Source organism: Manacus candei, unplaced genomic scaffold (genome assembly GCF_025592945.1).
Source record: "Manacus candei isolate 608988 ecotype Guabito, Panama unplaced genomic scaffold, ASM2559294v1 h1tg000017l, whole genome shotgun sequence".
Taxonomy (NCBI): domain Eukaryota; kingdom Metazoa; phylum Chordata; class Aves; order Passeriformes; family Pipridae; genus Manacus; species Manacus candei.
Window position 1 is genome coordinate 6232056 of NW_026138065.1, and position 12468 is coordinate 6244523.

Below are 12468 nucleotides of genomic sequence, written 5' to 3' on the forward strand. Positions count from 1 at the left end.
CTGTACTACAAATGACCTTTCACAGTTTAGTTGACTGAAAAACATGCAAGTTCCCTCCAGCCCCAATGACAAATAAATATTTATGTCAGGAGTTAGTGCAGAACAGTTACTACATGATAAAATTACACTGTCAGCTTATTCTATATCCTACTGGCCTTCTTAAAAGCATTCTTAGGACAAAGTATAATACTGCGTTACAGATGTACTCCTACGGGTACTTGTATATTATATATGGACTTACAGCAAAATATATTATTTCTAAGAATATCTATATTCATCTATATATTCTGAGATATCAGAAGTCTATCATGCTTTGCTGGAATCAAAGACGATGGTCATGCAAACTAGACTATTGTAAAATAAATTATAAATTCATCAACTTTAGTTACTATGTTGACATATAAGGACTAATGATGTTACTAAAACAATAGGATTAACAGCAGCTGGTGTGATTAGGGTTCAGATATAAGTCATAAATTACTTCTTTTCGATAATAGTAAAATCACAAAATTACCTTTATTATCATGTGTAATATTAGATGACAAAGCTATATGCCTACTTGTCATTGCTTATGTGATAGGCATTAAAAAAAGAAAAGTAAATGACCACAAGAGTTATCCCAGGTCAATCAGCTTCTGAAAATCGTCACTATTCCACTACCTTTCTGGCTTTCTAATACAGCGAATTCAGGACACAAATATGGAAGCTTTCATATGAGAAAATCAGGACATGTTTCAATTCCTGTAACTCTTAAACCACATGAAGACAATAACGTCGCTTGCATATTAGTGTATTGAAACATGTTATGCATTTTGACTTTTAATAAGAATGTAATTTCAAATACTTTGCTTATTTTGCAGTTTTTATCAACTAACTCCTTTTGTTCTAAAACAGAAGTTTGCATTGTCTTTCAGGTGCTTTGATTACCTTTTTTTTGTCTTCAAATGTATCTCTATGTATTTCTTAAATATATTTTCTTTGGTTCTATAATTTTCTAAGAAAATAGAAAAACTGGGATTAGAGCTGAATGGAAGCAAACAGCGTTTGGAACAAGCCCAGCAGGATGTGACAGGAGCCAGAGAGGAGTGTCTAAAACTGGCAGAACTGCTGAGTAAATCTGAACACCAACTGCACCTCACCAGGTACCCCTTATCCTATTACATGCTGTAGTACCAATTTCATTCTGCTAATTTTTGCCACAGGCTTCCCCACAGTTGTTGTAGATCCTTGCAGTCATTGACTGCATGGGCAGCCCTCAGTCAGGTTAGAAGCGGAGATTGGAATAAGTGAGTTATGAACTACAAAGTGAGTTATGAACCATGTAGAAGTGAATTACTAGTGTAGTAGAAAAGGCAATGTTCAGCCCTGGTGATGAAGTGGCATGCTTCTAGGCAGGAAGAAGAGTAGGGGAGACTGCAGAAGCGTTCTTCTTGTTGTTGCTGTGTTTGGTAGAACAAAGATATTTGAAATGTTTAAGACTAGTCTACAGCAGCACCTTTAAGCATAGGAGTTCTCAGATTAATAACCTGAAATTTCTGCAGCAGAATGACCGGGAATATATAAATGAACATAATTGTGTCTATAGGAGATAAACTCAAGTAAGTGAGGAGGGTGTTTAAGTCAATGAAGATATAGTACAACGCAATGTGTGATGAGCTCCCTGAGTTTATTCCATCCTTGGGTATAGTTCCCAATGTCATTTAATGTACTACTCATTTCTAGAAAACTCCAGAAGGTTGACATGCCAACTATTCATTGCAGCTTGAGTTTTGGTAATTGCAGGATTGTTTCCTTTTGCCTCAGAAAATGCTAATGTCTGACTGTTTGCAGACTTTTGGTTGTGTGTATGGTTATTGCATTGTTCTGCCACCCTGCTCTCCCCAAGAGTGAACATCCAGAAACAAATCTGGCAGCTTTTTTTGCTCAATCCTTAAAGAAAAAAGTTAAGTTAGTTTAAATTTTTCATGGGGGGGGAAAAAAAGCCCAAATTTTTAGCACTTAACAGAAGTCTGTGTGTTTATCCAACTCTTGTACATTTTGGGCTTTGTGAGAATTTTGCCATTGAGTAAATGGAAATAAAATAGAGCCTTGTCTAAACTATTGAATTCATTGAATCTTTTTTTTTTTTATTCAGCTAAATTTCTGTGTAATTCAGAGCACGGTTGTTTAACAGATGGAAGAAAGTACCACTCTAACAGCCTGTATTTAGAGAAAAAAATATGCTAGAGGTTAATGAACTTGAAAAAAGTTTTGGGTGAGTTGTTAAGATATCTAAAGTTTGGATTTAGCAGAACTTTATTAATAATGATTTGTTGTGATAGTTAACCAAATGGCTTACCGTGCTCCTTTTAGCAAAAGGCTGATTATATGCAATAAAGCTCTGGATATCTTGGAGGAAATCTGAGTAGTGAATTTATAATTTATTTTTTTTTTTTTGTGCAAATACTCAAAATGTAAAAACGAGGACTGTAGCCTACTTTTACACTGCAAGGTAATTAAAGCTGAATACCTAGCTTACAGAAGATTCAGATAGCTTTTCAGCGTATCGTCTCTGACTCGGAAGGTTTCTGAGATCCAAATCACTGGATGCTGGGAATTGTATTTTGGGCAAGTAATGCTCTGTGCTGGCCCCGTTCTCCTACAATTTCACACACGCCTGCTTTTTAAGACAGATGCTGAACTGCCGCGGCTTCTTTGTCTGACCTAGTGCAGACACTCTTCTGCAAGGGGCTGATCTCTTGGGGGTTTGGGGGTTTTTTGTTACTACTTTGTGTTCACATTATAGCTTCTGCGTATAAGTATTGAAATGTTTTCTATGCTGACATGTATTTGTTGGAAAAAGATATATGCTGAGGCATGGGAAATAGGTTCCAATCTTTCTTCTTGACGTTCCCCAAATTCTATAATACTTCGTAGATTTTTGTGTCCTCTGTATATTTGGACTGTCTGTCTGCTTTCCAGGAATACATTAGGTGATGTTGCTGTCAGGGGTGAAGGAGGGAGCAAAAGAGATGAGCGATTCATTGCTCCTGGACTGTTACCCATTTTCCCCTTGTACTTAAATTGGTAGGGCAGTGTTAGAGGTGTTCTCACAGAGTTGCCTGTTTTCCCTGAGTTGCAGAGGAAAACATCCCCTACTCAAATGAAACTTGTCCTTAGCCTGTACTCCTTTTCTTCCTCTCAGATCACTTCCAGGCAGAACAGATTATCTGTGTTAGTGAAGATATAAAGGTTCCATGCCTCTAGTTGCATCAGTTTTGCCTTTTTAAACTTAGTATGTTTTTCATGGATTGGTACATCCATAGTTGTTGAATGTGAATTTTATTCGCTCATGCTTTGCCTTCTTGCATTAATTCCCTTCGTCTCAAATGGCAACCATGTCAGTGAAAATAGTCACTTGAAGGGTTGGGGTAATAGCAATCTTGGGGGGGTTATAGACCCATTCACTGTGGCACTTGCCAAGGAAAACAGATTTTAAGCTCTAGAGTCCTGGCTGTGGGAGGTTGCTGCAGAAATTGCACTGATTTAGTGCATCTCTTGGGTATTCTGGCCTTGGCCTTGTCTTCCTGATTCTCTTCTTTTCAGGAGAGGACCAGCTGGTCCGCTCCAAGTCTTCTCACAACGCTGGATTTGAAGGAGGCTGTACTGCTGTTACTGTTGCGGATGGTCTTTCTGTTGCCTTGCATGACCTGTCTGTGCTGTTCTGGCAGAAACCTGAGGTAGCTGAGGAGATACAGAAATAATTCTTTATTTTCTATGAATTATTATATTACTAAGGAGAGAAGTTCTTCACTAATCCAATGATTCTGTGTTTGGATATTGTAAATAAATAGGATAATAAAATGAATACCAGAACTTGGGATTTTAATGTACAAAAATGAGATGATAAATGTATATGAATGGATTAAATGAGAAAAAAAGCATGCAGTCTGTCTCTTAATGAGAAAAAGAAAGTGCTCTGCAGAGCAACACTCTTCTCCACAAGTCCCACTTCTTTGCTGCATCCTAGTTTTCAGACATTGTTGATTGATTACCAACTAAACAGCTTCTAAGTTAACAAAATGTACTTGTTAAAAATGAAGAAAAAAAGGTTACAATTAGCTATTCTAAACCATTGCCACAGAGTTTAAAATTGCCTTTTCCTGTCACCTTTCTTCCTGGAGCAATATGTTGCTTAGAAATCCTTGCTATTAACATGCATTTTCTGCTATTGAATCTAGTTAGTAATTCTAATATGTATATCTTCAAAAGACTGGAAAAATACAGAATTTTTACTGTGTAGTTTTGCTTGTCAGTCATGTAACTTTGCAGATGTCACCATGCTATGAGACTGACCATGATTGTTTAAAGTTTTCTTGGGGTATTTTTGCCCTAGTTTCAGCTTTATTTTTATTTGTATTAGAATTATTGTAGTAGGAGAATCTTATGAAACTAGTTCTTAAGTCAATGTTAAATTGCCATTACTTTGTCAAGGTTAGGTCTTGCTAATGAATCTTACCTGAATCCATTCTTCAGAGAGTAGAAAACATATAAATCTATTGTTCTTAGATGATGAAAGAATAGTCATTAAAAATCATGTCAGTATGCTCATGGAAAAGATCATGTAGAAGATGCAAGATGTTAACAACTTGTCCAGATCTTAGTGTGCCATCTAATTTAATAAAATTTTTAACTATTCTTGCATAACAGAATCATCATTGAAAAACTTTCCTCTTTCTCTTTCAAACCAGATCTGAAGTTATTATTTGTTTCAGTTGCAGTCAGATGTAATTCCTGTTTACATATGCCAAAGAAGTTAAATAAATCTTAAGAAGTGAGGGAATCACTGAGTTTCAAAATTGAATTTTTTCTGTGCCATCATGTATTTTCTCAGGTCAGAGGTAGGTAGATGGCTTGAGATACTTTAGACTGAAATGTCATCTAAAATTTGCTGGAAAATATAATGGAGTAGAATTGAAGCAGATTTAGTTTAGTTTAATTTTTTATTATTCTTGTTTGCTTATATGAAACATTATAAGCACTAGTGAAGGTCAACTAGTGAGGTCAAGGTGAGGAAGAATTACTAAATGAACCCATGCTTTCAGGTTCAGGTGACCCACCAAGGTGCCCTAAATCCCTGTGTCATTCTCTTGAAGGACTAAAGTCTATATTACAGTGAGTCAGTGGGTGTTGAGTTTCTTGATTATTGTTTTTCCCCATTATGGGATATTCCTTTTCTCCCCTCTTTTTGATGATGATATGATCTCTAGAAAGCAGCAGATCTAAGAAAGTGGCAATTAGGTCTTAGCAGTGCTATAGCCATCCTACTGTGCATTGGTCCTTCTTGCTAGTTTCAGTGACTCCATTAAGGCTAGCTTCTATTACATGCAAAATAAATCAAGCACATATCCTTCCAGCTTAATGTGGCATTAGCACAGTCTCTGAAGCTTTGGTGTTGAGCTGTATGTCGTCATCAGTGTTCCTTGTTAGACAGGCAGCATGCCTCATACAGTGATTTCCCTATTTAAACTATACTATTAAATGATAAAATTGTACATTAACTTCTTGGTGGTTATACATAGCCTTCTAGGGAGTTGCACACTACTTAATATTTATTGTTTTCTTCCTAGCAGTATCTATCAGTTAGCAGCATACTTACTGCGATGCTTTTTCCAACAATTTCAGCATGTCAGAGTCCATAATCTATGCTGGAAAGGAGTTTTAAAGAAATGCTTTTACTAATATTACATGACTGAGATGTGCTTTATGTTCTCAGACTAACTGATGAAAGGACCAATAACACTTGAATTGGGGGGGTTGGGGAGAAGCATAAATAAGATGTAAGCAGTGATTGATTTCTAATTTTTTTATATTCTGCTCATCTTGTACAAAACCATTATTTTAAAATGCGAGGAGGGGTGATAACATGAAACAACTCTGACAACTAATAAACTTTTTAGATTATGCTTCATATGTTTACTTTTCATTAAATTTAGGGACAGTTGCGACTATGTTGTTGTGATTCAGTCAACATTTACTTCTATCTGTTTTTCATATACAAAGGCATCGGGGTGCCAGAAAATAAACTGTTAACGGAGAATTAACTTCTTTGGCACGCTTTCATACTTATCTTCCAAATTAAAGAAAATGAAATGGGCAGAAGCAGAGTGTAGATTACCTCCTTTTTGTCAAAAATGGTGGGAATTTGAAAATTAATAATAAAAAAGGGAACAGATGCAGTAACATGCCAGAGGGAGATTAATGTGGAGAGTAAAATCTGTGAGCAACAAAACTGAAGCAAACTGAATCAGTGGGAGGTGGTTGTACAATCAAAATCAGGATAAAAGAGAAATTACAAACAACCCTGCACTTGTCAAAGTAGTAGTAATGAAATCCTGACTCTGCCAGCAGCGAGAACCTGTGTTAGCACTTTGGGGTAAGGCCGGGAGCCGGGTGCCAGGTAGGAGGGCAGCGCGAGGCTGCTGGGCGGCAGCCATCGCGTGTGGAACAGATGGCGGGGAAAGCTGGCCGGGGAGGGGCTCCTTCGCAGAGCTAATCAGACAGTAACGGATAGGGCAGCTGGGAGGACTGACCACCGAGAGGCGAGCGGCGGGGTAGCCGCAGCCTTCCTCGATGTGTGCAGTGGTGTGCCCGCCGGCCGGAGAGAAGACCTTGCAACGTCTTTTCTCTGCTGCAACCGCACAAACTTTGGAGGTGGGCGGTGGGCATCGCCCCTTGCCAGGGAATGGGGGCACGTGCTGGCACCAGGCTCCCTCTGCGGCCTCCAGGGCCTCGAGCGCGTCCCACCTCGGGGTATCGCGCCCCTCCTACCTCAAAAATACCTGTCTTTGCTCTGTGTCCTGTTGTGTGATCAGGTTATGTGGTTTTGTGTTTTATTGTAGCAGTATAGTGAACGTAGAATTTGGCGATTGACAGAAACGCTAAAGCATATGGGTCCAGGGACTGATCCAGCAAACCGATATGGAAACTTTGGTCCTGTTGAAAGGTGGGAGGGAGAGCTGTAGGTCAGCACCTTCCCACAGGGCTGTGCCCCTCCAATGAATGGAACCAGTTTTCTGATGTTTTATTTTTGCTCGGAGGAGTCACTTCCCTCTTCATAAATGAGAGCTTGTGAGGAATGAATGGAGGTCCGAGCCTTCTGATCTTGAGTCACATGAATAATTTGATTCACGTAAGAAGTAAAGATCAATAGGATTTCTTGTGCAAGTAAGAGGTAGTCATGTGTGAGAGGATTACAAGGTCATGCCCTGTGTTGATGACTGTCAGCTTGAAAGAGAAATGAAAACAAAATTTTATCAAGGAAAGGGGGAAATAAAATCCTGAAGTGTAGCAAGCGGGACCTGACCCATTACTATCCAGTTTTGTTTGATCTGGATATGTGATACTTTTTTAGACAATTTCAACAAAGAAAGCTACATGTCCTGCATCTGCTTTCTGAACTTGTATATACCTTGTCTGCAGAAGGTTTATAGCTTGGCTCAAGTATTCATTTTGAGCAGGGAGGGGAGGAAACATTACAGGGATTTGAAATAGGTGGTATAACATAGCCATATGCTATTTATGCAGCAGTTTCTGCAATAAATCTAATTTGGTGCTGTCAAAAAAAATTAGACTTATTTGGTATAGCAGCACATTAGTAAATGATTGTGGTAGCTTTGAAAGTTGTCATTCACTCTGCTTTACTTGCAATAGAATCTTGCAGAGCTTTTTTTTTTTGCCTGAGAAACTCTGTGAAAATTCTCAGTTCTTTGTCCTGCAGCTGTAAAAACTGCAAATATTTCCACCACTGAAAAGGAGGTCTTGCTTTAAGGTAATTGAAGAAGGAGATGGAAAAAAGAATAGCCTGCATTGTTAACAATCATATGAATGTATAGGGGGATAAATTTCTCCCTTGCCTACAGGTTTTCATAGTGCAGCTGAAATTGTTTATCTGATTATACAGCATGTAGATAAATTAGTTGCTCTGCGTTATTATAGAAGGTAAAATATTTTACCTGCCATGATAAGACCATATGCTGCTTTATGAAGACTGATACTGAGTGATTTGAAATAAATTGGTTCTGTCGTCTCTGGCAGTGTGTTGTAAAATTTTCGAAGCTGATATACTTTGTGTCAAGATAACACACAATTATTTAAATATCTTTCTATTTAATATTTTAAACATATTTAAGTTATTGTACAGACGTATAAAAGCCAATGATGAATTTTGTAGGGGAAAGAAAGAAATTCTAAGTAAAGGAATAAAGAACAGATCCAAAATCATATATTAATTTTGAATATGAAAGTATTTATAAATCACCTTTTTTCATTTTTAAAGAGTTTTAACATGGTTGACAATTTTATTTATTGTCCTACTATACAAATTTCTCAAGGAAAAGTCACTAATACGTTTCCAATTTTTAGTCTTAGATTCATCTAAATTTTTCTTCACGGCATTTCAACTGCAACTGGTCACATAGAATTTCTCTAATGATTGCATCAGGTTGTTGAGGCAGCCAAATTGCTGCTGCATGTAGAGTGTGGTTCAGGAGCAGTGACAGTACTTAAAGCACTTTGGAGTGAGTAGTGAATTCAGATGAAATACAGAAGAGACTAACTACTGTAGAAAACAAATGTCTTTATAAGGTCTTTGTTTTGAGCAGTTATTATTCAGCACTAACAGTAATAAGTTTATGAGTGTGTATCAAATATTTACTTTGATCTTATTCAAATTAGGTTTTCTATTTGTGTGACTAATGACAACAGGATAATGATTTATTTTTTTGAACCATAAAAGTCTTTTAGATACATGTATTCACGGCTGCTGGATTTTTTGCTGAATTTGCTACTGGAAAAATGGTTCTGATTTTTATCTTTATCTTTGACTTGTTCTAAGGCTTTTCTCTCAAGTACATCTGAAAGTTTGTTTTTACAATAGGCTAAAATGTACTTTTTCAGTCAGCGCTTGGTATTTGTGAACTTAAACAATTTTAAAAGCTGTCTTGTGCTTTCAGAAGTATATTCGAAGTTGTTTATTTTGTTCAGTCACAGTGGTTGTTCATTTTTTGGTATTTTTTTTTTTTCTGTGCAAGATTCTGCTCCTGAAATTCTTGCCTAGAAAAAAAATCCAGCAGAGAACCCAAAAGGTCCTGAACTGGACACTTTGTCCAACTTGACTTTGAAGAGCATCAGCCTGTGGGTTATCACCTCTGGAGAAGGTAGCTGGTGGACAGAGGAATGGAGAAAAAAAAAAATCACCTGAACACATCATCTTTGGCTGCCTGGCTGCTCTCCTTGCCCCCGTGCTCCACACCCTTGTGCTGGTGATTGGTCAGGAAAGAGTGTGAGCTGGGAGATGCCTCTCCTGGGTGAGCAGATGAGCACAGCCTCTGCTGTGGGCTACTTAACAGGGCTGAACTCCTTCCCCTGGTTGTGCCGGCAGCATGGCAAGGTTAATAGCATGCTGCTGTTGGTTGACCCTGCATTCTTGGTGGTTTCAGTATCAAACTGCATTTTTGTAGAAACAGGAAAAACTGTTCTTCATTAGCTTCTCCTTGTTGGTCAGTTGCCTTCTACAGGACTTAAATCAAACTGGAGAATGAAGTGTATTCTTCTTCTACCAGAGTTCCTCTTCTATTTCCACTGCATTTGTTCACCTGCATTTGTTCATATAGCTTCTTGTGGAAGAAGATCATAGCATCATAAAATATTCCCTTGCAAATGCCTCATATAAGGTATATATCAGTATTAAGTTATTATTCAGCTAAACTTGTGCCATGTTTGTCAATCTGATTTTCATTAGAAACAAATTCAGACCTAACGTGAGTATAAATGCATTTCTGCTAATGAGGTTGGATTACCTCCTGGATTTGATCCCAGAAAGCTTTACTTTAAATTCATTTTTGGTGAAATGATAATAAAACGGGTGGTTCATTATAATTGCTTAGAAAACTTAAAATATGTATTTTATTTTTTGGTACTGTATTTAATCATGGGGAAGGTTATCTTTTTTTAAAGGATACCCAAGGTAAGCAGTGAAATTGAAAGGTATTTCTTATTTTTGAAGAACGAAACTGTCAGGTTAGTTTTAACTAACTAAGGAGGTTAGTTAATAATTCAGAAACTTTTCATTGTCAGTGTGTATTCCAGGAACTGCTAAAAATGATGTATCCTGTTGACAGTATGAATTTAGTCTCAGCCCTGACAAAGAATCTTTACAATTTGCCTCAGTGTGGAAAGCAGTATTCTAACAAAGAGTTGCATCTGTGTGTTTTACAAAGCTTGAAAACAAGAAAAAATATTAAGAAATTTTTCCCTTAATAGCATTGCATTTGAAGCATCGATAGGTAAGGTAAAAAAAGAATACTGAAAATTAAATAATTTGCAGCGAATGCTGTTGGCTGCTTTAAGGTTTTACTGTAAACTCACTCATTCAGCTGTTCCCATTTTCTCTTTGTATTTTTTGTTCAATATCTCTATTACATGGTGTTAAAACAAGTCAAAAGCTTTCATTTATTTTATTTGTAATATTCTTCCACTTCTTTACATAGCTCTGCAAAGTCTTTCTCAGATTCTGCTAGTCTTAGCAAGAAGGAATAGATATACGTATATGAAAAAAACCACATTAGCTCTTGGAGTTAACAAATAATGATTAAAAGCTATTCTTTTGCTTCTGTATTATTTCTCCTATACACCAAACTGATCTTCACAAATACAGGACTGTAAAGAACTTCATCTGCTGCTGGTTAGCAGGAGTGGATTTAAATCTACACCGACAGTTCATTTGACAATGACCTTGAGGGGCTTTGCTTCTTGAAGAAGAAAGCAGAAGCTTGCGGTAAACAAAGTTCACTTCTGACAGATGGATTGAATGACAGAAAGGTTGCGAGTGCCAGAATAGCCCTGGCAGAGGAGGAAATGTTCAGTGGAATCCAACAGGAGAGGAGGTGTGAACAGGTGCAGGGTTGCTGACGGAAGGGGAACCAGATGGAAGGAGCCAGAGCCAGTTTATTTAAAGGAAAAGGCAGAAAACACTGAAAGGCTGTGCGATCAGTGGCTAAAAGTGTGCATGGAAGAAGGTAAAAATTCACAAAGCAAAACTGCACAGTGGGATATCTAGCACTTAACATAATGGTAGTAATTTGTGAGTTTCATTTTAAAGTTGCTATTGAAATATGTTTCTCCCTTATTCTTGACAGCATAAAGAAGAGAGATTTATAACCTGTCCAAAAAAACCCCAAAACAAAGCACCAACAAAACACTCAACTGTTATATTGCCTGTCCATTATTTCTAATAATAATGTGCAGTTACAATCAGGATAATACAAAAATTATGCCACACTTGACCAAATGAATAAAAGGCACATAAGGCTGGATTTTTATTTTTTGACTCACCTTTTTGTATCTAGCTCCTGTGATAAGTGGACAGATAAACATGCATTTCACTGGAGTGTTTCTGTAACATCTAGAGCAGATCAACAACAGTAAAGTACAGTGTAATGTAAGCACAGTATTTTTCATCTTTTGTGCTTTTGGTTGTAAGCCTGTCAGTTTGCTGGAATATGTGGTATTCCTCTGTAGGATGGGGTAGAAGTCTAGCTCACCCTAGATCAAATTCCCTGAAAATGAAATACTGTCTTTCAAATTGTCATCCTGAAGAATTCTTTGTTCTGTCAAACGGTTCAGCCTCTTCCTAAGATGGGCTTGTGAGGCTTGGTCCTTTGGAGGGAATTAAAAAACATTCCTCACCTTCTAAGCTTCAGCAATAGTTGGAGAGCATTAGCAACTTCCACGTATCAGGCCTGTGGCAGTTTAGCTGCAGGTTGGGTGTCCAAACGTAGTGTCCATGAAAGATGCAGGTAACTGTTCAGCGGTCATTCATGGTGCATCTGTGATCTACTGGATCATTCAGCTGTGCTGATCTGATCCAGATCAGGTGTGAGCACACAGTCACTTTCCTTTTGAATTAGCTAGAGCATGCAATGCAGTGTTTATGCTGACTTTATGCCAGCTGCAGGAAGGACAGATGAGACCTGATTCAGCATAAAGCTTGCTGGTACAAAGTTAACGTACCAAAAACATTGGGTTTTTGAACAAATTTAAATTGGCAGAGTGGGTTCATAGCAGATCAGGTCTCTGCATCATTTAGCTGCATCATTTTTTGATTCAATGGTAGGAGCCTGATGGTTGGATTTACTGTATTTACAAGCTGAGCCTTGGAGTACAGAGTCACAGTTGTTTGAAGCTGGTCTAAGTCTATGCTGTTACTGAAAAGGCAAATCCCTAGAGTGGTAATATTTGACTATGTCTGGCCTCATATTGCCAGACCCTTGCTTCTGCTGACACTGGAAGGAAGACACCTGTGTGATCAGGTTGTTCAGGGAGTTAATCAGATTGAAAAAGAATAATTTCTTGAAGAATAAGTTGTGTGAGTGCTAATTTTAAGAGGATGAAAGGAGGACTACACCTCTTACACTGACAGTATTGCCT

At 37.7% G+C, this 12468-nt stretch overlaps 1 protein-coding gene across 8 annotated transcripts in view; it reads left to right on the plus strand.

Moving 5' to 3' along the window:
• SDCCAG8 (SHH signaling and ciliogenesis regulator SDCCAG8) overlaps positions 1-12468 on the plus strand; it is a 106613-nt gene that overhangs the window by 38605 nt on the left and 55540 nt on the right. For all 8 annotated transcript variants that reach the window (XM_051783319.1, XM_051783322.1, XM_051783320.1 and 5 more), the window contains one exon: positions 1000-1142. In XM_051783319.1, coding sequence (XP_051639279.1) covers positions 1000-1142 — 143 coding nt within the window. The remainder of the gene's footprint in view (positions 1-999; positions 1143-12468) is intronic.